This window comes from Haliotis cracherodii, unplaced genomic scaffold (assembly GCF_022045235.1).
Source record: "Haliotis cracherodii isolate W230 unplaced genomic scaffold, xgHalCrac1.p SCAF_8, whole genome shotgun sequence".
In the NCBI taxonomy this organism is placed as follows: Eukaryota; Metazoa; Mollusca; class Gastropoda; order Lepetellida; family Haliotidae; genus Haliotis; species Haliotis cracherodii.
The window spans coordinates 4,218,055-4,245,975 of NW_027266341.1; the positions used below are offsets into that span (position 1 = coordinate 4,218,055).

General features: G+C 44.7%; 1 protein-coding gene across 1 annotated transcript; it reads left to right on the forward strand.

Moving 5' to 3' along the window:
- The first annotated feature begins 261 nt into the window (after positions 1-261).
- LOC139450682 (tubulin beta chain-like) lies at positions 262-27,774 on the forward strand. Its single transcript, XM_071232485.1, has 9 exons — positions 262-336; positions 11,432-11,540; positions 13,625-13,735; positions 13,874-14,118; positions 14,810-15,017; positions 15,361-15,603; positions 16,060-16,245; positions 20,534-20,652; positions 27,446-27,774. Exons 1-9 carry the CDS (start codon positions 280-282, stop codon positions 27,506-27,508), a joined length of 1,341 nt encoding a protein of 446 aa, XP_071088586.1. The 5' UTR covers positions 262-279; the 3' UTR covers positions 27,509-27,774.
- Positions 27,775-27,921: the final 147 nt, after the last annotated feature.

The window sequence follows — 27,921 nt, forward strand, 5'->3', positions numbered from 1 at the left end:
CCTAATCGAAGTATTCCCACTATCATTCTTTTAAAGTACAATGAAAACAGCCGGGGCACATTTCTAATACTATGTAGAAAAAAACCGTATTTAATATGTGATGAAATTAAACTTATTCAACATTTTATAACTGGGACTATTTCTTTACAGGCAGTACTGTGGCAAGTGATCTGAGCGGGTAGTGGGAGGTATAAAACACGGGTATCCACTAACACGAACTGTGGTTGAGTAGATTTGATATTTACAGCTGAGGCGTGTGGTCGGAACACAACAGTAGTCATGAGGGAAATCGTACATATGCAAGCTGGCCAGTGTGGCAATCAAATTGGAGCCAAGGTAAACAGTAGCTTTTTTAATTATTTGTTTATTATCTGATATCTGCTGATAATCTCAAAAGAGGTTCAAAGGCAAAGTGTGCACTTTCTTTAACATAACATTTTAGGTCAGCCAATTTAATTTGTTTCAAAGAATTTGTTTTCAACAGCATATGACAAGACTATTGCAACATGACATTATGAATATGTACATTTTAATTCAAACCCGGATAAATATCAGTTATATCTTTATGTACTTATATTGATCTGTAAAATATTCGTAAAAATAGCTTTATGCAAAACATAGCGAATATGCATTTTCTCGTCAGTGGTGATAACGAGATTAATATCGGCGGTTGATAAAGGTTTCATACAACCTAACATTCTCACAATCTTTTGTACTATATTTTATATGAAATACTTCCGATTCATCATTAAAGTTTCCTAGCTAATACCGGATATCCTATTTAAAAAATGAAAATAAATGAATGTCTCCGTTCCAAGGCCAAGGGGCTAATTACCATACAATCCCAATAAACTGTAGCGGTTGCAGCCAAGCGAAAAATGTGATTTTCAATGCATTGATCGCGTTCACTATACAATAAGCTGATATTGTTATATTATTGCTATGATTATTATAAATCGAAAGCATAATTCAGGCAGATTTAGTCTTGATTGTATCACACGATATAATGTTTTTATTATTCCGCAAAAAATGTATTTTTTATAGGTCTGTGGTATTTCTGCAAAGCTTTCACCGGGAGCGTGCGAAGTGAAACCTATTCAGACAAAAATCAGATGGTAATGAACTCGTAAATCAACCGAAAACTGTTGCAGGGCAAAATTGATTTATCGTTAACTGCATGCAAATCAATAACTATAGAAAATAGGGCAAATGGCTGTTTTGACAAAAACGATATCATATAACCTTTATTATTTTATCACTGTTATTATTGTTATTGTTAATATTAATCATGTTTGGATACCATTCCGGTCTACCCACATAGGTTGCCATTTCCACGTTTGTCCTTGGTGAGAATGCTGAGGTTTTGATTTCTATGTTTAAATGTCGAGGTTCCCGTCACAATGAATAAACAGCAGTGTTAGAGTGGAAGTCACTGGAGAAAGCATTTAGTGCATCAATTCATTTCATCTGAAAGGTCAGTAAAGTCTCAGGGTTAAGGGATCCGTGGCATTGAACTTCTGAGTGTAATTATCGAATCTGGACCGGACGAACCAGGGGTCGATATCATGAACATGAGCTGTTTGCACAGATTAAGCCACGCCATACATGCATTGCAACCACTCGATCACTAATTCATGCGAAAAACATGTGATTCTGTCTCTCCGGTCCCAGTTTAGTATACGTCTCCAGAATTTCCTGGTTGTAATAGCTTACTAATGGGGATCAGGCGGTCACGCTTCGTGATAGCGTGTCATTATGTTGACGTGGATGATGGCTCATACTTTCAGACTTGATTATTGACAGTCATCTTGATGTAGCTGGAATATTGTTGACTGCGGCATTAAATAACATACGCTCACTCGAATCTTTTTTGACTTGTTAATTGACAATGCTTTGCACTGCACTCTCCCCATGGTTATCAAAACCGGTTCAAACCGGTTCAAACCGGGGTGGGTGGGGTGGGGGTGGGTGGGGGCTGGGGGGGGGCTTGGGGGGGGGGGGGGGGCTTGGGGGGGGGGGGGGGGGGTCGTGTAAGGCACCGCGATTCGCTGTGCACAGTTGCGTCCCGTGGACATGCCGGAAACCTATGATTGTGGGTTCGAATCCCGGTTCGCCCTGATTATGTTTCTAGGTTTGTCAGCACCATACCCACGCTCGTGGGTTTCACCGAAGTGATAAACGTCTGAGACCTGCATCACTTCGGGCTTTCCTCCCACATTAAGCTGACACGCCGCGATATAACTGGAATACTGTTAAAAGCGGCGTTAAACCCAACTCACTCCAGGTCACCAAAACGTGTGTCATAAAACTTTCTTTTGAACACACAAAGAGTCGTCAGTCTGCATGTCCTTATCTGTAACCAATTGCAACCACTTCAAAGAAACAACGAACCAAACAAATAGTAAATATATCCTTCAAGCAAACAGTAAAGATAACCCCCTCGTGTGATAATCAGCTCAGTTGGTCTCACTGTTCCGTTCAAACACAAAAGATTTAAAGAAGTTTGAATGTACGGTTCATTTGTCGCCGGAATGCCTCTAAGCTTCACACATCGTTGCTGGTGTAAGGAGCCAATATCTCCAAACGAGATCAATACATAATTTGTTATGATTTTCAAATGAAACAGAAAGGGAAGATTTTAGGAGTGTTTATCATTGCTAAAGCTAACATGTTATTATCGATAGTTTATAGAAAATGATGATTTAATTTAGTGTTTGCATGTTACCACATGTATTAACAAGGATACTCTCGTCAACTTGTCGTGTTGATTTCAACCGTCACTAAAACAATGCTTTTCAATCGGCCCGACAGTTGAGAAGGGCAGATAAACGAAAACGCTCTCCGATTCTAACTTTTGACAAGTAACGGGTGGGATTTGTCACGTGACCTAGCGCAAAGAAGGAATGAAAAGTGTAAACTACCGAAAACGTAGATAAGCTTGTGACGCACTCTGGCATTGTCCGGGGACGGTATTCTTAGCGGGGTAGCGTTCACCCGTATCCAACCTCTCGGATAGATCTTCGGCAACCCGTAGTCGGGTGGATAGAACTGGAAATATAAGCCCCCAGTTGGTGAAGGTTGTCCCGCGTCTGTCTGTCACATATTGTTTCCCAGCTTGTATATCTCTTGGCTGCTGAACGTCCCGGAGATTGTGAAGTGTAGCATAGTTGGAGTTCGGTATGGTTAATACGTATTTTCTCTTCAGTCATAGGGTATGCGCACATGCGGTTTGGAGGTGAGTGAGTGTTCGCCACCTTAGACGCTAAGGCCAAACACGCATGTTTTGTTTCGTGTTTCGTTTCACCAGTTGTCCAAGGCGCCGCAATTCGCTGTGCAGAGTTGCGTCCCTGCACACTCTGACACCTATGATTGTGGGTTCGAATCCCGGTTCGGCCTGATAATGTTTCTAGGTTTGTCAGCACCATAACCCAGATCGTGGCTAACCAAAGTGATAAACGTCAAAGACCTGCCTCACTTCGGGCTTTCCTCCCATATTAAGTTGACGCGCCGTGATATAACTGTAATAATGTTCAAAGCGGCGTTCAAACCCAACTCACTCACTTACTACTACAATCCTGCAATCCTGCAAGTTCCAATCCTCAAGAAGTATAAGACAAACAAAACGCATCGGTTTGATCAATCCTAGAATTAGCAGTCATCAGTAGAAGCAAGAGGCGTTCCATGGCCGTGTTTCCTGTAGTATACTGGACCGTAAAAGAAACGCCACTCCAAATAACATTGCATGAAAGGTTGTCATTTAAATATCTGGGTAATTTTTGTCAAAGTTTCTAAAATTTAACATAACCTTGTCCGGAAAATGAAATTTGATGATAAAAAACAAAGCAGATGACAATAAAACCAATGGCGCAAACGCTTCACGGCAACGGCCATGGTAATCCGATGCACGTGTGTTACGTGTAAATTGAAATGCACATGCGTTCTCCCATTTCTTGCCCTATAGAAATCCACCCAGATCGGATAATAGTCATTCGTTATTGAATTTCTACCACATGCCAAGATTGACAAGAAATCAGCGACACCAAGCCCTTGGACGATTGCAAGCTGGACAAACCGCCCGGCAAGTAGCCAATGCATTTCAAGTCCACGTAAGGACCATATACAGGCTCCAGCAACGGTACCAGACCACCAACACTACAGATGACCGACGAGTAGTGGAAGACCAAGGGTCACCACCCCACGTCAGGATCGTCAGATTGTGCGACAGCATCTTCAAGATCGCTTTGTTACTGTTGCGGAAAATGCTCGACAGACCATGGGGACACACCAGCGACACATTAGTGCGGATACCGTGCGTCGACGATTGACGAGCAGACACCTCCACTGTCACAGGCCACACCGAGGACCCATTCTCACACCATGTCATCACCGAGACCGTCTTCAGTGGGCATTGGCGCCGCCAGCAGTGGAGAAGAGTCCTCTTCTCAGACGAGAGGCGTTACTGGATCTCAACAGCAGATGAGAGAGAGAGAGAGAGAGAACGAGAGAGAGAGAGAGAGAGAGAGAGAGAGAGAGAGAGAGAGAGAGAGAGAGAGAGAGAGAGAGAGAGTCTGGCGACGCCGTGGGGAACGTTATTCAGATGCTTGCGTTGTTGAGAGAGACTCGTGGGGGTGGTCCGAGCATCATGGTGTGGGGTGGAATTGGTCCTGCACAGAGGGTCGGCCCTGTGGTCTTCCAGCACATCGGTCCAGTGAGAGGCAATGGTGTCACAGCAGGTTGGTACCGCACGCCATACCTCGTTTGGCACGTCGCCGCAACCACGAGTTTCAGCATGATAACGCCCGTGCCCATACTGCGAGAGCAACAAGGCCAACCAAGGCCGACAACTGCAGGCCTCAGAGTGTGGGCTTAAGTGCCTATGGCCAACCGCTTCATCCATTCCATGTATCGACATTGCACGGCAGTCATCAATGCACATGGCGGACACACGAGATACTGACTTGTGGTGCCATTTTCTCAGAGACTAGTGTTGTGTTTCACTTTAAGAACATTTGACACTTTAATTTCAACCTTGATGATCAGTTTTGCTGAGTCTAACGAGTCTATGCATAGTCCAATCAAAACCGCGCACCGAAATCGAAATCCGGTTCGTAAAGTGTCATGCAGATTTCGGTCGACTGCAGGATTTGCAAAGCATGTGCACCGCCAACTCGTTGTCAACAGATATTTTCTAAATCTGTTCATGTTTTTAATCAAGGTGCTCACGTGATTTGATGCACTTCGCGTTGTAAAAATCGTTTCATCGCAATATAGATCTTCATTATCGATCAGACCGTCTTGACTGGGCGCCACCGTTTTGTTTGAAGCAAATGCAAGTGATACGAGATGTTGAATCTGAGGTATAGAAAGGACATAACTCCAGCCTAGTTCGGCAAGGGTGAAAACTGGACTTTTAAAGTCAGTTAACTCTCTTGCCTCGGGAAGATGTAATCCCGGTAACTTCACCTTGAAATAATAGATTCCTTGCCTTCATAATATATCTTCCCATGGAAGCGTGTCAAGTTGTCCAGCCAGGACCATGGTCTGTCAGTGAGTACAGGAGACTGTGCACCTGGCTCGTGTTGCCGGCTAGGGGTAATGGCCTCTTCCGACACAAGGGGGACACTTCAGGTGATCAACACCAAAATCCCACTAAACAGACACACGTCAAAATGAACATTAACCTTGTGATTGAGAAGTATTAATGTCACTGAGAATGAAAGATGATTCAAGCTACTGCGACATGTATATAGCTGTTTTAAGCCTGAATCATCTGGCATCTGACACAAATAATTTTATGTTTTTATAAGCAATATAGGTGAATCCGAACCAGCATGACTCACCCAGCAGTGAGTGGGTACCCGGTAAGATGAGATGTGACCTTTGAACACCTAATAGGTTGAATGACGTATGTGAAACTCACACATACCCTTCTGTGCGCGCGTGCATGCGTGCGTATGTGTGTGTTGTGGGGGTGAGAAGACGAGGAAGAACACGGCGTAATAATATTATTATTTACTTATATAAGTATGTACAGATTAAAATAAAAAATGCAACAAAGAGGGTTTGGGTGATCCTAGCACAGTCAGGCTGGTTAGGCTCATCATCAGCTCAGGGCCCTTGCCCCCTCTACACGTAGCCTGGGCGAATGGGACTTCTCCAAGGAAGCGCTGCCTTGTCAAATCCACCCAGAACATTTCGGATAATGTGAAGACTCCCAAACACTGCAGCCTTCTGCATTACCCAGATTGTCAGAAGGGCTGTATTCCTAGTACCCGGGTACTATTCCCAATGTCAGTCAACAGATTGGGAGGTACCAAACCTAAGGCACCGAGAACTAGGGGAAGTCGGACAACTTGGTACTTGGGATGCAAGCGTGACATTTCGAAAGCAAGGTCTGCATTTTTGCCATGTCAAGTTAGTGTCAAAAGGGACAGAAAATTCAATGATATAAATGATTTCATTGGATTTATCAAAAAGGACGAGATCAGGGTTGTTGGCCTGGTTATATCTGAGGCTGTAACGGGACTATTCCAAAGAATTTGTATTAAAATTTTATAATTTTCCATGACGCCCTCTACATATTCCGGGTCAAAACCACAAGCATTGCGAAGACAGCAATAAAATGATCGAGCCACTCCATCATATCGCTTAGGATACTGTGTTTGTGCCAATGCTGGGCTTCCACTGACAATGAGTTAGACAGTCACTTTAATTCATTACATAATCTACATTTCATAGTTACATTTTGATACAAAATCACACAGTGACGGTTTCGAGTGGGAAGTGACTGGTCCTGAGCAGCAAACAGAAAGCCTTCTGTTTCACTTTTCAGGCCAGCCGACTTCATCCAAGAGAAGGACTCTGCAGGGTTGCTGATCTTCTCAACACACTGCATATATACTCGATGCAGTGGTCGTTCAGATAGCCCCTCCTTGTAAAACTGAGCCTGGGCTGATTTGATATGGCACTTTGCTTGGTTGACACTTATTTCTGTACCGTCCAGCAGTGCAGAACCATCAACAAAATCAACACTGACATTGAGATTATGTCCCACATCCTTGGCTCGTTTACGAAAACTGTGGAATGCCTTGTTTTCATCATGAGTCTTCACATGTTTCACAAGATGATCATCAGACAAATAAATGTGTGCAAAAGTGCACAAACAATTCTATCATGAAGAGACCCAACGTTAATCAAACCACGCCCCCCACCTCAGCCACCACCCCCCCCCCCCCCCCCCTTTATGATTGGTAAATATAAGCGATTGAGAGAAGAGCGAGGGTGGTGGGATCTATATTGCTGGAATATTGCTAAAAGCAAACTCACAAACAAAACTGACACTGACAACAAAACTGACACTGACACTCACTATTATTATTATTATTATTATTATTATTATTATTGTTATAATAATCGTGTGATGATGATAGTATAATAGAAGACATACTAAGGAGCAGTGAGTGAGTGAGTTGGGTTTAACGCCGCTTTTAACAGACTGAGTATTCCAGTTATATCACGGCGTGTCAGCTAATTGTGGGAGGAAAGCCCGAAGTCATGCAGGTCTTAGAAGTTTACCACTTCGGTGAAACCCACGAGCACAGGTTATGGTGCTGACAAACCTAGAAACATAATCGGGGCGAACCGGGATTCGAACCCACAATCATAGGTTTCTGGCGTGTCCAAGGGACGCAACACTGCACAGCGAATCGCAGTGCCTTAGACGACTGGGCCACCCGTGCCCCCACTAAGAAGCAGATCCATAAGCAATGCACACATTTAGTTCAACTCTTGGAAACAAAGGAAGAATATTTCAGATTGTCCCTAGGCCTGGACCTGGTATGTGGTCTGTAGGTTACCAGATCGGATCTCACATATGCTAGGGGGAGACAATAGTGACTCACATGGAGTTTGACACGGGCTATCTCTCCGTCACATCTTGCTGGCACCCGTGTACATATCTCAGATCTACCTGCTGTATGTATGGTTACCTGTAATTACTTAATCAAAGGATACAGCGGTGTTTGTGTTAAGCTCTCTTTGAAGCAGTTTAGACCCGAGAGAGGTAGGTATTAATAGGAACTTAGCACGACATGTGCTCAACAGGTATAAGCTGGTATAACACTTGTTATTGGAAACATCGGCCATACAACGCTCAGAGAAGACGTCCAACTATTTCATTAACCAGAATCTGTTGGTGAAAACCTAGATATCACCAAACACTCAACCATATATTGTACAATATTTTGGAATATTGTAGTGTTTTTCAGTTAATGGCATAAATAAGTCTTCAACTTTAGCTACATCGCGTAAATTTGAAGTCAAGACTATTGTCATCCGTTGAAAAACTGTCCTCAAATCTATGCATGTTTTGTTGCCTGTATATATCTGCATCTCAAGGTCTGTGCACCGTCCAGTGGGTGGTCTTTTGAAGGGATAGAATCCGATCGTGTTGTTAAAACTCGTTGAGTCACCCTTTGTGATAAAATGCAACCTTGAGGATTTGTTGCTGTGAACATTGTATGAAATATATCGTTTTGACTGTCTGAGTCAAAATTAGATCTTTTCTCAAATAACCTTTTTGAAGCGACTGACTTACTGAGCCGTCAATTTAGTTGTCTGTGTTAGGGGTGGATTGATTGCCACAGTCAGCATTATTGCGCAAAACGGCAGCTTGTAAATTAGGCAAGTGGTTCATCACGAACACCATGTGTTATATCGGGTATATAATTGTATCATACTATATAGATCCCACCTGGACGGTGCATCTCTGCATTCATGCTATCATGCCTCGCACTCAGACGGTGACGTTCATGCTATCATGTCTCGCACCCGGACGGTGACGTTCATGCTATCATGCCTCGCACCCGGACGGTGACGTTCATGCTATCATGCCTCGCACTCGGACGGTGACGTTCATGCTATCATGCCTCGCACCCGGACGGTGACGTTCATGCCATCATGCCGCGCACCCGGACGATGACGTTCATGCTGTCATGCCTCGCACCCGGACGGTGACGTTCATGCTATCATGCCTCGCACCCGGACGGTGACGTTCATGCTATCATGCCTCGCAGCCGGACGGTGACGTTCATGCTGTCATGTCTCGCACCCGGACGGTGACGTTCATGCTATCATGCCTCGCAGCCGGACGGTGACGTTCATGCTATCATGCCTCGCATCCGGACGGTGACGTTCATGCTATCATGCCTCGCACCCGGACGGTGACGTTCATGCTATCATGCCGCGCACCCGGACGATGACGTTCATGCTGTCATGCCTCGCACCCGGACGGTGACGTTCATGCTATCATGCCTCGCACCCGGACGGTGACGTTCATGCTATCATGCCTCGCAGCCGGACGGTGACGTTCATGCTGTCATGCCTCGCACCCGGACGGTGACGTTCATGCTATCATGTCTCGCACCCGAACGGTGACGTTCATGCTGTCATGCCTCGCATCCGGACGGTGACGTTCATGCTATCAGGCATGGGGCGTGTGGGATCCCTTTTGGTGTCCCCATTCCTGACCAGTGGTCACAAGACAGGATTTTGACGGATTAGTCACGTGTCCTTGTCTTGACTTTATTGCATTGAACCCAGACCCTGAGATTATGACAAATCCCCATGTCCCACAGACCGGCTATCGGCAGGTCCGATGCCGTGACAGATACGATATTTCTCAGCCTTAAATTTCATTTGCCTAAAGAAATTAAATGGATTACCGCAAATCAATACAATATCCAAATAATACTGATAATATTGTTCATTCGCCATGTTTATACTTGACTTTACACTAAGGAGGAGTGACGGACACAAGCAAAGCTTATTAATTCTGTTTGAAACGTTGGGTTTATAAATGACCAAGGTGTACCTAGAGTAGCACTTCAATTGTCTAATACGCGTGACATGTATGCTAGGTTATGTCAAGCAACGTAAGTCTTTGGGTTTATGCGGGTATCAAGAGATTTAAACTACGTTTCTAGTTGAACATTCGGCATGCATGTACTGCAACTGTAGGCAACATCCTGCAAATATCGTTTTCGTACACCTGACTCACCTCAGGTGTCGCACTTCAAAATATTGTAGCTGGAAACTCAATATCAGTCAGCGGTAAGGTGGTCAAGCGGTTAAGCGTTCGCTCGTCACGACGAAGCCCAGTGTTCGATTCCTGGCGTGAAGCCTATTTCTGGCGGAGAATCGAACCTGGGTCCTCAGTGTGACCAGCTTTGACCACAAGGCCACCGCAGCGCTCAAGGGTAGCCAGGAATATGTCACAAGGCCCCGGGTCACTTTCATCTGGGCGTGATGATGATGAAAAGACTTACATCAGGCTTGGATTAAGAATGCAGCTCTACATCCTGACCTAAACGGTGTTTAATAATGTTAAGGATCACACTTTCCATGGCTAGACTATTGACAATTTCCCGTTCAGTGGGGTATAAAGGTTTGGAATTATAGATAGAGACACGAACGATCTCTAGCCATTAATCACCAGCGCAGGGATTACATGTCTTCAAGAAACCAACGTCAATGTTTTGGGCCGTAAAGTAAAATATTCAATGATGAAAAGAAGGTAGTTCATTAATGTCGGAGAGAGGCAGTAAATCTAATATTTTCTGCCCTCGTGAGTTAAATGAGCCATCACCGAATGATCGCTGTGCTAGACACATGCATGGTTCGTTAGTCCGGCCCAGTTAAAGGATTCGTGCATCCATTTAGCGAGGTATCACTTCGACCTTACGTCTTTGATTTGACTGTCGATATGCATGTTGGTACAGAAAAGACCACGTTTGTGTTTGGCTTACGGAGCAGACGATACTATTACACAGCAGACGACAACAGTCTCGATGAGAATTTTGAAAAGGAGTTAGATTAGATTCTATAATTAACCTCAAATAAAAACGTTCTCCCCAAAAGTACGTTCCGTGGAAGTGTTTCGGGATAGAGTGGATGACAGTCATTTGGTCTGAACACATGGATTGTTTGACAGTTAATGATCTGTCTATATGGTTAAATAGGTGATGACCTTTCTAGCGCGGAGGCTGACTTGTGATCTAAAGAGAGATGTTGGTTGCAGGGGCCGTCCCACAAAGCGATCTTAGTTCTACGACAATCGTACTTGTAGTACTAAGATCACCGGACGCCGTTTCCGTACGTTTACTGGTTTATGATCGATGATCAGTCTTAGATCGATGACCCCGGGTTCCATTTGATTGACGATCTTAGTGATTGATACTCTCATGCATCCATATCTATCTATCTATCTATCTATCTATCTGTCTGTCTGTCTGTCTGTCTGTCTGTCTGTCTGTCTGTGTGTGTGTGTGTGTGTGTGTGTGTGTGTGTGTGTATGTGTGTCTGCTTATTCATATCTACTTATGTTTTAAATCCTAGTATACAAATAAACAGTGTTTCGGGTTTGTCCACACAGTTCTGGGAGGTGATCTCCGACGAGCACGGCATTGACCCCACCGGCACCTACCATGGCGACTCTGACCTGCAACTAGAGAGAATCAACGTCTACTACAACGAGGCTACCGGTAACGTGACGTTTCAGAACCTCCATAAATGAACGAAATCGTAATCAAAACAATGCCAAGATCCATGCTTTAACCTGTCCGGCAATAGGTGGGGGAGGGTGTGTTGCTGTCAGCAACTACCCGTTGTATCAGGGCCAGGTAAACCAGTGGTTGATAGCATGAACAACGATCGTTTCCGTAGGAATAAGATGAATCGCAGCGAGGTCCATGAAGCGTCTAATCCTCATTGTAATCGGCTCCCGGGACAAGGGCCTGCGGCCTATTCTGTCCCGTAATTCCAACGTCCGTACAATCGTAGAACAGTATAACACAACTACAACAAGTTTGTACATGTCGGTGGGACCCTGTAGAGGCCAGGCAGAACTTGTGTCCTAGCGTTCCCGGATGGGTTCTAGCGTTCCCTTCTAGGATGAAACGGGTTGTTTTGGTGACGCATGTCTATATTTACTCAGTTAATAAAATATATACCTCCGCGAAGTTAAATGAGCCATCATCATCATCATCATCATCATCATCATCATCATCATCGTCGTCGTCGTATTCGTCGTCGTCGTCGTCATCATCATCATCATTATTATACAACATTACGCACTGAAATGAAAGAAGATAATTTGTTTGAAACAAACCGTATTCAATAAACACATCGTTACATCATTGACTTTGCTGGATTCAAGTGACATTAACACAATAGTGACATTCTACAATATTCATGACCGATTTTAAGAACTTTAGATGTATGTCTATGTTCAATGTCAGCCAGTCGGTATAATTGTTCCAAGCTTCCGAAAGCATAGATATATATAGAAATGACATTCTCTCTTGTGTGCAGTTTATTTATCAGAAGAATTTGGCCTCTATTGATAATAAAGCTGGACTTGACAAATGGGGGAACTTTAGCTGATTTTACGTCCGCTTCGCAGTTTTCGTACCCGATTGATTAGATGACGAGTCATTGAAATTGGTGTTTCCATTCTATTTTGTTGATATATCTATTACAGGTCAGTAAAAAAAGGTAAAAGGAGATTTACATAAATACAGCTGGCAGACATTGATTCTGACTTTGGTGGATCGTACGTTCGCTTCCATTAATACCAATTTGGCCAGCTTGCTCGTGTTTGAAGTTTTCGGAATGTGTTAAGCATTGGGGTCTTTGCTTCCATTCTGTTATGGCCACATACGTATTGCAGGTTGGGAGATACATATTTGTTAGAGTCAAGTGTGTCATGCCATTGTATGTTCGATTTTGTATTATATATCAATCTGTATAAAATGAGATCTTATATTCTGGTATGATACCTCAGTGTGTGTAAATCTGAGGACACCTGTAGGGGGTGAGGTGAGGTGAGGTGAGGTGAGGTGAGGTGAGGTGAGGTGAAATAGGATTTAACGTCACGTGCGTGCGTGTTTCTGTGTATCTGTGTGTGTGTGTGTGTGTGTGTGTGTGTGTGTGTGTGTGTGTGTGTGTGTGTGTGTGTGTGTGTGTGTGGCTGCTTGTACTAGTCAAGACTGATGCCAGTTTATAGCACTAGCTCACTGAGATACCATGCCGCAGTTTAACACGAATACCCCACTCAGACACAGTATACTGACTCCGAGCCAACCAGTCCTTGTTTTAGCCTCTTAATGCCGAGCGCTAGACAGGGTAACAACAAGTACCATCTTTTAACGTCACTTGGTATGACTTTCCGCTCTCCAAGCGGACGCTCTGCCGCTTGACTTCGGAGGCAGTCACCTCCATCGCGTCAGGTGATCTTTGTCATCCACTTGACATTTTTAGTCAGTTCACTCCCCGGCATCGGGAAGATGCTCATTGTTGAGGCATCTTAATTCATGGTACGAGAGAGAGAAGCAATCAAACAAACATATATCTGATTTCAGTATCTCGAAAACGAATATAAAAGCAAAATTAGAACAGCGCCATGTATATTCATGTAGACATTTTGTACTGTGCAACACAGTCCTTATTTCTCATATTTCTGTCCAGACTTACATTTACCCGTGGAAATAATGGTTGTATTGTCATTATTAATTGGTATTATCATTATCATTGTTATAATCCTTTATGATTTGTATCCCGACTGCAGGCGGGAAGTATGTCCCAAGGAGTATCCTCATTGACCTGGAGCCCGGCACCATGGATTCTGTCAGGTCCGGACCTTTCGGGCAGATCTTCCGGCCAGACAACTTTGTTTTCGGTAAGTCCATCTGGGCTTGTATTCCCAGGAACTACATCAAATTAAGATAGTTCGCTATACTCCATCACGCAAACTACTTCAGTCAAACGGCAGGTTTCAATTTCTCCTCTTAACAAATCTGGTAACTGTCTTCTTCAGGTCAGAGCGGAGCCGGCAACAACTGGGCCAAGGGCCACTACACGGAAGGAGCCGAACTCATAGATTCGGTTCTCGATGTTGTCCGGAAAGAGGCGGAAAGTTGCGACTGTATCCAGGGCTTCCAGCTCACTCATTCATTGGGCGGTGGGACAGGGGCGGGCCTGGGGACCCTCCTCATCAGCAAGATCAGGGAGGAGTACCCCGACAGAATCATGAACACATTCTCAGTTGTTCCATCACCCAAGGTGAGCGTAAAGAACGTCAAGGCCATTTGTTTAATGGTTACCCCTCTGACAGGAACGGCTAGCTTTACGGAGTTACTGTTTCAGCAGGGGACAGGAGTGGCCCAGCCGTCTAAGGCGTCGCAATGCAGAGTTGCGTCCGTGGGCCAGTGGCAATAAAATGGTCTCCTCTTGGGAGAAACCCAACATCGTGGGTTCGAATCCCGGTTCGCCCCGATTATGTTTCTAGGTTTGTCAGCACCATACCCGTGCTCGTGGGTTTAACCAAAGTGGTATACGTCAAAGGCCTGCATCACTTTAGGCTTTCCTTTCAAATTAATCTGACAGGCCTTGATACAACTGGAATAATGTTTCAAGCGGTGTTAAACCAAAATCACTCATACACTCACTCACTACTGTATTCACAGATATGCTATAGGCTGGAGCACTGTCAAACAAACAAACAAAGTCAACAACCGTTCAAGTTGGTAACTGTCAAATCTAGATCTAGACGTTGTGGCTCCGGACATATTTGAAACTTCTTCGTTGCCACTGTATAATTATCGTATTCCTCAGCTGATTGACTCAATTGGAAATAACGGACAATAAAGTGGTGTTGGGCATCTTGCCTCAAACTTGCAAGGACTGTCAAATGGTTTGAGCCTAACTCTTCATCAACGCTCAGATGATGAGAAAGGTGTGTTTGTCGTTTCAGGTGTCCGACACAGTCGTGGAGCCATACAACGCCACCCTGTCCGTCCACCAGCTGGTCGAGAACACAGACGAGACGTACTGCATCGACAACGAGGCTCTGTACGACATCTGTTTCAGAACCCTCAAGCTGACAACCCCTACCTACGGTGACCTCAACCACCTCATCTCAGCCACAATGTCCGGGGTGACCACGTGTCTCAGGTTCCCAGGTATGGGGGCTTCCAGGTCACTAAACCTTGGTAGCAATATTCAGGGATAAACTAATCCTCATTCGCCGCTTACGTTATGTTTTATCATAGATGGCAGTAGAATTTCCACAATGCGTAAAAAGCTGAATAATAAGTGCTTTATATAAAACAGCATTTGTATTTAAAATAAATTAAATAAAGCGGTTTGTATGATTCCTAGCAATCTGAAAAGTAACACCAAGTAAAGTGAATCATCATTTGAAACCTGAGCAAGCAGAACATATTTAAATAACTATAAAGTAAGTCGTATTTGATAAAGCTTTGCCATCAAAAGTAATGTATAATTATATTGATGTTTTGACAGGCCAGCTCAACGCTGATCTGAGGAAGATTGCGGTTAACATGGTGCCCTTCCCCCGTCTTCACTTCTTCATGCCTGGGTTCGCTCCCCTTACTTCCAGGGGTAGCCAGCAGTACCGTGCCTTGACCGTTCCAGAACTCACACAGCAGATATTTGATGCCAAGAACATGATGGCAGCATGTGACCCCAGGCATGGTCGCTACCTCACTGTCAGCTCCATCTTCAGGGGAAGGATGTCCATGAAGGGTAGGTAACTCTGCTAGAACACTGTCAGCTCCATCTTCAGGGGAAGGATGTCCATGAAGGGTAGGTAACTCTGCTAGAACACTGTTAGCTCCATCTTCAGGGGAAGGATGTCCACGAAGGGTAGGTAACTCTTCTAGCTCACTGTCAGCTCCATATTTAGAGGAAGGATGACCGCGAAGGATAGGTAACTCTTCTAGCTGATGATGCCTGAACATAACATTTGTTGGTAGCAGCAGAAACTCCCCCCCCCCCCCCCCCCCCCCCCGCTATTGACTTCCAATATGATTGTTATGAAGTGGTTAATCTGAATGTATTTTCGAATTAGAAATACAAGTCACCAAACCAGTGCAGTCGGCCGTAAGGCTTCGTGGGCATCCCGCTTTTCCCCCCGTCGCGGGTTGCAGTCACAAAACATATTCCAGCTTAAAAAAATCTTTCTTGATCTGCTGTTTCTAGAGGTGGACGAACAGATGTTGAACGTACAAAACAAGAACAGCAGCTACTTTGTGGAATGGATTCCCAACAACGTCAAGACTGCCGTCTGCGACATCCCGCCACGTGGTCTCAAGATGTCTGCCACGTTCATTGGAAACACCACGGCCATCCAGGAACTGTTCAAGCGGGTGTCGGAGCAGTTCACAGGTGGGTGTAGGTCATGACGTCACCATGCTTCACGCGCCAATTATCACATGGGGGGGGGGGGGGGGGGTCACGGGTGGCCCAGTCGTCTAAGGCGCCGCGATTCGCTGTGCAGAGTTGCGTCCCTTGGGCACGCTAGAAACCTATGATTGTGGGTTCGAATCCTGGTTCGCCCCGATTTCTAGGTTTGTCAGCACCATACCCGTGCTCGTGGGTTTCACCGAAGTGGTAAACGTCTGAGACCTGCATCACTTCGGGCTTTCCTCCCACATTAAGCTGACACGCCTTGATATAACTGGAATACTGTTAAAAGCGGCGCTAAACCAAACTCACTCACTCACTCACTCACTCACATAGGGACCATGATGGTGTAAGGGCAGACTACTCGTGCAGCCTTGCGCTACACTGAAGCACTGCAGCCACACACATGACGGTTTCGTTTGGGGGTTCTCTCTACAGTCTGTGTATAGACGGGGCACAGACAAAACCCTATATGTTTATATACGTAGGATTATATACGGTGTATATGGTGGGTGGGTAACAATATATATGTGTCAAAATGACCATATATATTGATAATACCAAATCAATGATGAATTAAAACCATTTACAAAAAGAAGACCATTCTGTCCATAATTGATAGAAATTCCCTAAACTGAAAAACATTGATTAATAAGAGTCTGATTATTCGGCAATATACTAAACTGTTTTGAGGGGAACTGCCTGGCTATGTTACAGACCCAGTATCACAAAGAAACAGCTTTATTTATCTTTGGTTTAAACAATTTTAATGCTCATGTTTATTGGTTATTATCAATACAATTACTATCTAATTGCAGCCCCAGTATAAATGTCGCAATCTGTTAGTTATAGAAACGGTAGAGTTTATATCTAGACACACCTTTGGCTTTGATTAATCTCTGTTTACAAGCCGATACGTGTATCCAAACTTGCCTACACCCATCGTACCAACACCCCGGCCGACCTGTGATAGTTGGTCATACACACAAGTATGTGTTCTCCTACTCAAGATCTGTTCATGGGTCGAAGGCTGGAATATAATGAAACGTTTTAGACACAGACTTTATCATTTTACCAACCCTTTCTCGCCTTAAATTCGGCATATTATACACGCATCAGAAACACAATATAGTCCCATAACACGATATTCTAGAACACAAATATGATTTATTGTTTTTCATAAGCACGATATACCGCATATCTTGCTTGTTATACAACGTGAGCGAGATTGCAACACGCCCGTTCGGCTTGTCTCCGGGTTTATTGCCTGTCAGTGCGTTATCTTGCCTAATGCCTTGACAAAGGAAAGGAAATGTGTATAATAAAACTAAAGCATGTCCTCTATATTAGCATATCTTTTGGCAGAATCCATTACTCATCAATAGGAGGCAGTACTTTGTTAAGTTTATGCCCAGTTAGTGCAACACATGTAATTTGACTCCCCCCCCCCCCCCCTTATGTATGATAACTCTTGAAAGATATAATTCATGTGATATTACTGTGAAAACAGAACATTATCTGTGCGTGTGGTACAATTTTAGTCAAAGGAGAAACTATCATGAACATGCAGTTTAATTTATGAAATCTCAGATTGAGAGTTCATAGACGACTTTGATATTTTAGCTTCGCAATACACGTGTAAGGTCCCTTTCTTTGTTTAAATACCCTAAACACGCCGGTGAAACATGTCAACAATGTACTATCTACGGTGTCCGTTCTTTATAATATCTAACTTTGTCCGTTGTGTTACGTTTGACATTAATTTCTAATCTAAGGTAAAACATTCTTTTCATCTTCAGAGAAATTACTTTACATGTCATATAAAACTTGGTTCAGTGACATTTATTTAATTATATTCTGAATTTATTTGACTTTTTCTCCATCATGTTTCATACATTTACCTTTGTCATAGTTGCACTTAATGTCACTTAAAGGGGCACCAGCGGCCCAGTGGCCCAGCGGCCTAGCAGCCCAGGGGCCCAGTCGTGTAAGGCGCACCTATTCGATGTGCAGAATTACGTCACTTGACCGTGCCAGAAACCTTGATCGTGTTCTAATCCCGGTTTGCAGTGATTATGTTTCTTTGTTTTAAAGCACAATACGTGGATTTCACCAAAGTGGTAAACGTCTGAGACCTTCTTCCATCTTCTTCTTAGATCTTCACTTCGGGCTCTCCTCCCTCCCGCCTCGTCCCCAATCCTCACATACCCATAACCGGCCAAACCCTCCCCTCCGAACCCCTAACCCTCACACATCCTACCCCAACCCGCACACCCCATCTCTAAACCTCACACACCCCATCTGCAACCCTCACACACACCATCTCAAACCACACACCCCATTCCCAACCTTCACACACCACATTCCCAACCCTCACAACCCCATCCCCAACCCCCACACACCCCATCTCCAACCCTCACACACCACATTCCCAACCCTCACAACCCCATCCCCAACCTCCACACACCCCATTCCCAACCCTCACAACCCCATCCCCAACCCCCACACACCCCATTCCCAACCCTCACAACCCCATCCCCAACCCCCACACACCACATTCCCAACCCTTACAACCCCATCCCCAACCCCCACACACCCCATTCCCAACCCTCACAACCCCATACCCATCCCCACAAACCCCATTCCCAACCCCCACACACCCCATCTCCAACCCTAACACACCACATTCCCAACCCTCACAACCTCATCCCCAACCCCCACAAACCACATTCCCAACCCCCACACACCCCATCTCCAACCCCCACACACCACATTCCCAACCCCCACACACCACATTCCCAACCCTCAAAACCCCATCCCCAACCCCCACACACCCCATCTCCAACCCCCACACACCACATTCCCAACCCCCACACACCACATTCCCAACCCTCACAATCCCATCCCCAACCCCCACACACCCCATTCCCAACCCTCACAACCCCAACCCCAGCCCCCACACACCCCATCTCGAACCGCCACACACCCCATCTCCAACCCTCACACACCACATTCCAAACCCTCACAACCCCATCCCAAACCCCCACACACCACATTCCCAACCCTCACAACCCCATCCCCAACCCCCACACACCCCATCTCCAACCCTCACACACCACATTCCCAACCTTCACACACCACATTCCCAACCCTCACAACCCCATCCCCAACCCCCACACACCCCATCTCCAACCCTCACACACCACATTCCCAACCTTCACACACCACATTCCCAACCCTCACACACCACATTCCCAACCCTCACACACCACATTCCCAACCTTCACACACCACATTCCCAACCCTCACAACCCCATCCCCAACCCCCACAAACCCCATTCCCAACCCCCACACACCACATTCCCAACCCCCACACACCACATTCCCAACCCTCAAAACCCCATCCCCAACCCCCACACACCCCATCTTCAAGCCTCACACACCACATTCCCAACCCCCACACACCCCATCTCCAACCCTCACACACCACATTCCCAACCTTCACACACCACATTCCCAACCCTCACAACCCCATCCCCATCCCCCACACACCACATTCCCAACCCTCACACACCACATTCCCAACCCTCACACACCCCACCCAACCCTCACACACCCAACTCCTAACCCTCACACACCCCATTCCTAACACTCACACACCACATTCCCAACCCTCACACACCCTGCCCCTAACCCTCACACACCCCTCCCAACCCTCACACACCCCATTCCCAACCCTCATACACCACATTCCCAACCATCACACACCCCACCCCTAACCCTCACACACCCAACCCCTAACCCTCACACACCACATTCCCAACCCTCACACACCCAACCCCTAACCCTCACACACCCAACCCCTAACCCTCACACACCCCTACCCTAACCCTCATACATCCCCTCCCCAACCCTCACACACCCCATCCCCAACCCTCACACACCCCACCCCTAACCCTCACACACCCAACCCTCACACCCCCCTACCCTAACCCTCATACACCCCCTCCCCAACCCTCACACACCCCATCCCCAACACACCCCACCCCTAACCCTCACACACCTAACCCTCACACCCCCCTACCCTAACCCTCATACACCCCGTCCCCAACCCTCACACACCCCACCTCCAACCCTCTGACACCTACCCTATCCCAGCCTTCGCACACATCAAGTTGACACGCCGCCGTGATAGAACTGAACTACCGTTCAAAGCGACGTTACACCAGCTCACTCACTAATTTTACTGGTTTTAATCTCTGCATTGCAGCCATGTTCCGCCGCAAGGCTTTCCTCCACTGGTACACGGGCGAGGGCATGGATGAGATGGAGTTTACTGAAGCGGAGTCGAACATGAACGACTTGGTGTCGGAGTACCAGCAATACCAGGTAATATCCTCAATATATTCAGGACATAAATAGAAAGCCTCGGTTTTATCAGGGACCATAAAACTAAAATGTATTTATGGTCTCTGATTTTATTCAGTTCTCTCAAGTGTATTTTTTCTACCTCGTTTATCGAGGTTTTAGTATATATATATATATAACAAGAGCGGGTAACTCTTACCATACCTTTTTAACAAGGTCTGTGGTTTCTAAGCGCTGCCTGCTATGCGCTTTTCAAATACACATGTCTTGCAGACCGGAGGCCAGTTATGACATCGTGGTATCGTTCGGTGCATATCGCAGATTAAGTTGAGTGGTCCCGAGTGATATCCACGCCATTCTCCATAATCCAGGATATAATATCTTTATTCTATTATCATACATTCCCCGGACCTATTCGCCACAATAGCCTCTTTCTTAGTGGAATTTGAAATACGCAAGGCTAAAAGTAGCCGTCCAATCAAATTACTCTCATGAGCGAGAGGAATTCTGTGCGAAGTTACGGAGAAGGGAGGAGATGGTGACGTTACTTTTTTGAGTGTTCGATCTAAATGAGCTAGCTATCCTCACATTCCCTTTAACAAGTGAAATATTGTATAAAAGTGTACAGATATCTTGTCGATAACAGTTCTGATCAGGGTATGAAACTCCCAAAAATTTCAGCCAGCCCACAGGACTGGCTAGCTGAAATACTTGCCAGCCCTGACCAAACCCTGCCTGCCCACTATAATCATATATTTCTCAGGATAATTTAATTAAAAATATGATAACTAATTGCTTGTAGCAAAAGCGCATCGCTAAATGTTGTCTAAAAGCTAAGGGGGTTTCTTTTTGGTTACATTTTATCATTCATCTTTATATTTAGAATATTTTCACCTATTAAATATAACCCGGCCGTCGGGCAGGGGGATTTGAAAATCTGGCAGCCCGAGTTGAAATCAACCCGTCTCGGACGGTCGGGCAGGCAGGTATTTTGAACGCTGTTCTGATGCATGCACAACGATGAGGGGCATTGCAGTCGGGTAGCCTAGTGGTTAAAGCCTTGGTGCGTCCGGCCAAAGACCGGGTTTCGATTTCCCTGCATGGATACAGTGTGATGAACCAATTTTGGGGCCCCACCGTGACTTAAAAGCTATTTCAAAGCATCGTAAACCACATTCACTCCCTCTTTTACTGATATTAGTTAAACTTCACAAGTTACTACGCACTACAACGGCTACTAAACCAGCAACTGTTCAGCTACTCCGGCTACTACCACCACAACACTGAGGACCATCCGCGTCCCCTCAGAACCCATAGTGTTTCCTTCATCTGTTCTCCGACACACAGGTCTCCCACAATGAGCAACGCCCTATAGCTGATGCCTCACGTCTTGACTGCAGGATAATAAATCACCATGTTTTCCTGAACATGTAACATACGAGTCGGACACGAACCATATGCACGTAGATCTACTTGCCAAGGGCCCCCGGTACATGTTTAATGTCTCTCGCAGAAAGAGATTCGCGAGTGGGAGGGAGAGGATTTCTCGCCGTCCCTGTAGTTGCCGTTAGCAGAAAAGCAGCAGCTCATGTCGAAAGGGTGATGGTATATATTGATAGTAACAGTCCATAAGTAATACGAGAAGTTGTTGGGTATACTATTGGTGGTAGTGGTAGACGCAGGACGTATTATGGCAGCGGTTTGGGTGGGGAAAGTATCGAGGAAGTATTGCTACAAGCGGCGTAAAACCATACTCACTTATGTAGAAGGAAAACATTGCTATCAGACCAAGGATAAAAATAGGGGCGAATCTTGTCATCGGCGGATCCTGACACGGCGAAGGGAAGCAACTCTCAATGCGTAGCCTGAGAGCCATGGGCCACTCGTGCCCCGTTGCGGCTAAAAGTTGTAAAAAGTAGTAGTAGTAGAAGTAGTAGTAGTAGTAGTAGTAGTAGTAGCAGCAGCAACAGCAATAGTAGTATTTGACTTAGTGAGTGAATAAGTATAGTATTACACGACTTTGGCAATATGACGACGGGGGACATATGTGTGTGGGTCTTCGGCGTGTCGGGCCAACTTTATCCATTAGACTACCCCACTACCCATTTGATTTAGTAGTAGTAGTAGTAGTAGTGGTAGTTGTAGTAGTAGTTATAGTAGTAGTAGTAGTAGTAGTAGTAGTAGTAGTAGTAGCAGTATCAGCAGTAGTAGTGGTAGTAGTAGTAGCAGTAGTAGTAGTAGTAATAGTAGTAGTAGTAGTAGTAGTAGTAATAGTAGTAGTAGTAGTTGTAGTAGCAACATCAATAGTAGTATTTGTATTTAGTGAGTGAATAAGCATGGTATTACACGACATACACACATATGTGTGTGGGTCTTCGGCGTGAAGACCCAACTTTATCCATTAGACTACCCCACCACCCATTTGATTTAGTAGAAGTAGTAATAGTGGTGGTAGTAGCAGCAGTAGTTGTAGTAGCAGTAGTAATAGTAGTAGTAGAAGTAGTAGTATTTTTGTTGTTTTTGTTGTTGTTGTTGTTTCTTTGATAGGCATTTAGAAGTTGGAGTACTAAGTAAGGATAAGAATTTATGGATGAACATTTTAACTCGGTTGTTGTTGTTGTTGTTTTTCGAGATGGGTGGGGGCACATAAAACCTTCCTGGTCGGTTCCTTGTCATGAATCAAATGCATATGCACTTAATTAATTAGAATGTACCCACATGAATCGTCAAGGCATGTCCATCACGACGCCTGCCGTGTCAGGCTTCCAGCTCACTGCAAGGTGAGATTCGGGCATCAACGTGCACCACCAGCAGCAGTAGTAGTAGTGGTAATAGCCAATGTTGCATGGTACACAGTAATAGTACCAATGTCAACGGTAGCAGTAGAGCCTGTAGTTAAAACACCACGTCATAATTATACCTTTTATGTACGCTTCTTAAGATTGTAAATGTGTGTCAAAATCTGAAATTAGTTATTTGTACATAAGTATGATACTGTTAACAGCAATTTCCCATTAAAGGTACAATTTACTACCATTATCTGTAGCTATGAATTTGAATTTCAACACCAGAAGGTGAAGTTATTATGATAACGCAATGTGCAAGGCACACGAGGCAAACAAATTAACAAGGTTTCCCTTTTCATAATAAAAAGATATTCCACATGCACAGATTCCCATCTTTCCCCGTTTGAAGAGCCAAGGTTAAAGTTAATGAGCTGTTAACTAGATAACTCGGTGATTATAGCCCCACGTGGCCAAACACGATGTTATGTTCAGTATTTGAGCAAAGTTAAAACACAAATCATGTTATATTTTTTCTTCATTATGGGAAAGTCGTTCTGTTTTTTAAGGACAGTTTCTAAAACGGCGATAATTGACATACGTAAAGAATAAATAGCATATGCTATCTTCATTATTTTGATCTTGCAATCGCGAAGACGACTTGGCAGGGTCGAGGGGACATCAGTTATGGTAATTGTGCAATAAACAAACACCAAATGTGTCTATTTATAAGTGAAAGAATTCTTAGAGAATTGGAACTATATTTCAACAAAACACATCAGCTGAACGGAAGCGTAGTTTCACCCTGCCGTGCGCTTGTTACGGCATCACGTGCTGCACGAGCCATGCCCTCGTTACACAAGCACGTACTGCGCGAGTCACGCCTTATACCAACTGGATGGGGACACGTGAGGTCCGTGCAATTGCGTATTTGTCTGCGGTGCACATGTTTTGTAATACATTGTAACGCATTTTAATGGGTTTGAGATTCTATGGCTGTCCATTTTAATATAATTTCTAATTAGCTGAACAAGATTTCTTTCTGCTATCTGGTTGCAGGTTATCGTTCATTGTTGTATAAAGAAACGAAACGTGTACATTTGTTCAAGATTTGGCAGTGAAGCACTGCCAATTAAGAGAGAAACGACAGTGCTTTATCACTGAAATAACAGAAGATATTGCAAGGTGTCACCACTACGTCATAGGATATGTTGCCATTTAACAATACTGTAAATCTTGAAATTAATGCGTCTCATAATTAATACGACCGCTGACCCGTAGCGAAAAATGCGACTCCCCCCATATTTTTCAAGATAATTATCGGATTTTGGATAATGTGCTGAGATTTTAAATGAATTCAAATGTTTCCATCTTAGCTGAAAAGAAGACAATCTCATTTAAATCAGATCTAAGTTCTCGCTGCCGCTAAACAAAGATCTGATGACATCCCATTACGGGTCATGTCAGAACGACCTTTCGCATACCGACCACTGAAATGACTAACAAGAAGTCGACATCAGCCAATAAGAAAGCAGCTTTTACGGCACTCGTTTCAACCTGGCGACTTCCATTTGAGACTACGCTTGAAAAATATGTTGATACGGTTCTGAATTAAAATTTTGAAAACTGAACAAACGAACATTCCGGAATGTCTAATATATGGTTGAGATTGTGTGGCAGCGCTTCCCACGTACTGTGCAACACCTCCTCTGTTCAAATGTTTATCCCTCGGAAGCGGGAGATAGATAACTTTGACGGAATCAGTCGTACGGGCCGTAACTGTCGTTTGGAAGTCAACGTGTTAACATTTTCGAGGTTGCATGATTAGAAAACGCATTCCGACTGTCACTTTCATGATCTAGTAAGCGACGCTTTGATTGGTCGGATGAAAGGTAATGGGATGTCCTTAGATCATTGTTTAGCGATAGCGAGAACTACGATCTGATTTTAATGAAATTGAAAATGAGAGCAAATAGAATATTGCTTCGTCTTCACTTCGCGCTTTCCTCCCACATGCCGTGATATAACAGAAATAGTGCCTGTGTTCGATTTCAAAACCCGGGACGACCCTCGTGAACCCGTGATGACCAAGGTGTGACCAAAGTAAACCTTGGTTGACCAATGTTAGCACGTGTTAACTGATTGACGTCATACTTCGGTTGACCAAAGTTGCCATGCCTACTGAACCCGTACGTGGCGTCAGTACTGCTGTTTGCAATCTCCTACAGACGTCGTCGTTAAAACTAGTTAGTTTCATTTCTTGATTCAATCATGGATAAAACCATGAATATACTTTACTAGGTATAGATAGTATATATGTATTTGTATATATATTTATATATATTTAGGCAATTTTAACTTTCAATTGTTGATATAAGTACTTCAGAATCAATAATGCAACTTTGATGACTGATCTCTCTCTGGTGTTCTTCGCGTTATTTTGAACTTTGAAGATCTTGTCGTTTTACATGGATTCAATTGAAAAGGTACAATGGCAGCTTTGTCAAGTAACGAAACACTTGTTAACCTCTCATTGTTGTGCGTTATGCAATACACATGACTGTTGTGTTTCTTGGGGGCACGGGTGGCCCAGTCGTCTGAGGCGCCGCGATTCGCTGTGCAGAGTTGCGTCCCCTGAGTACGCCAGAAACCTATGGTTGTGGGTTCGAATCCCGGTTCTCCCCGATTATGTTTCTAGGTTTGTCAGCACCATACCCGTGCTCGTGGGTTTCACCGAAGTGGTAAACGTCTGACACCTGCTTGACTTCGGGCTTTCCTCCCACATCAAGCTGACACGCCGCGATATAACTGGAATACTGTTAAAAGCGGCGTTAAACCCAACTCACTCACTCGCTGTTGCATTTCTCCTTCACCTGGCAGCCTGCATTGTATTTCGGGTACTGCCCTACGTTACCCTTGAGCAACAGTGGTTTACTCAGGTTGAATCTATTCAACCCGGGTTGCCAGAAATATGGTAAACTCGGTTGGCTCAGTTCTCTCACATTTTAATAATCGAACGAACGTACTGACTTCGAGTCGAGCAGTCCTTGTTTTAGTCACATTAGTGAGTGAGTTGGGTTTAGCGCCGTTTAACAGTATTCCAGTTATATCACTGCGTGTCAGCTTAATGTGGGAGGAAAGCCCGAAATGATGCAGGTCTCAGACGTTTACCGCTTCGGTGAAACCCACGAGCACAGGTATGGTGCTGACAAACCTAGAAACATCATCGGGGCGAACCGGGATTCGAACCCACAATCATAGGTTTCTGGCGTGCCCAAGGGACGCAACTCTGCACAGCCAATCGCGGCGACTTAGGCGACTGGGGCACCCGTTCCCCCTTTCGTCACATTAATACCTAGCACCAGGCGGGCTTCCATCACGTACGGCCCCCGTGAAGATCTGGGTTAGGATTGGTCTTCAGCGACCCATGCTTGCCGTAAGAGGACTAACGGGATCGGGTGGTCAGGCTCGCTGACTTGTGTGATGCATGTCATCGTATTCTAATTGCGTGGGTCGATGCTCATGATGTCTATCACTGGATTGTCTGGTCCAGACTCGATTATTTACAGACCGCCGTCATATTGCTGGAATATTGCTGAGTGCGGCGTAAAACAACAAACCCACCAACCAAATCAAATTGCGTGGATCGATGCTCATGATATCAATAACTGGGTTGCCTGCTCGAAACTTGATTATTTACAGACCTCCGTCATATAGCTGGAATATTGCTTAGTGCGGCGTTAAACCCAAGTCACCGGCACAAGAGTAGCCTCACAAAGTTCTTATCTGGGACTGCAGTATTCTTGAAAATCCCCTACACATTTGTAAAATCAGATTGATTAGTTGAACTATTAAGGCAAGCATATCGAGTCCATGTTTACAAATATCATAGCCACACAGAAAACGGCGTGACCTTGTAACGCGTTGAGATGATCACGAACGTCACGTTGACATCGCATGGCAATATTCCTGCATATCTTACTTCTTACCCATACATATAAACGTCTAACGGTCACCACGTCTCTTTGTAGGATGCCACCGCAGAGGAAGAGGGGGAATTTGACGAAGAGGAGGAAGCAGAGGAAGGGGCTTAAAAAGTCACATGATCACCGAGTTTCTTTGAGGAAGACACTGACCATCCGTCCAAGACTTGTTAATACCTATTGACATCCTACTCATATTTATAGAAATACATTACAAAATTGGTATAGCCTGCCGAAACATGTTAGCTGTGCTGTAGAAAGACTCTGTGCTGATAACAATTGATAACAAAAGGCAGTTTCGTTAGTTTTCATAACTTATCAGTTTTGTCTTAATATATTCGTCAGCTACGCAATATTAACATTAAAACAATAACTGATGCCCCCTCATAGTGTTTGTTTTCCATTTTTTATGTTGTTGTTTGTTTGCTGTCTAACGCCGCACTCAGCAGTATTCCAGCTATATAGACGGTGATCAGTAAATAATCGTGTCTGGAATACTTTTACATGGTGAGTTGGTGAGTGAA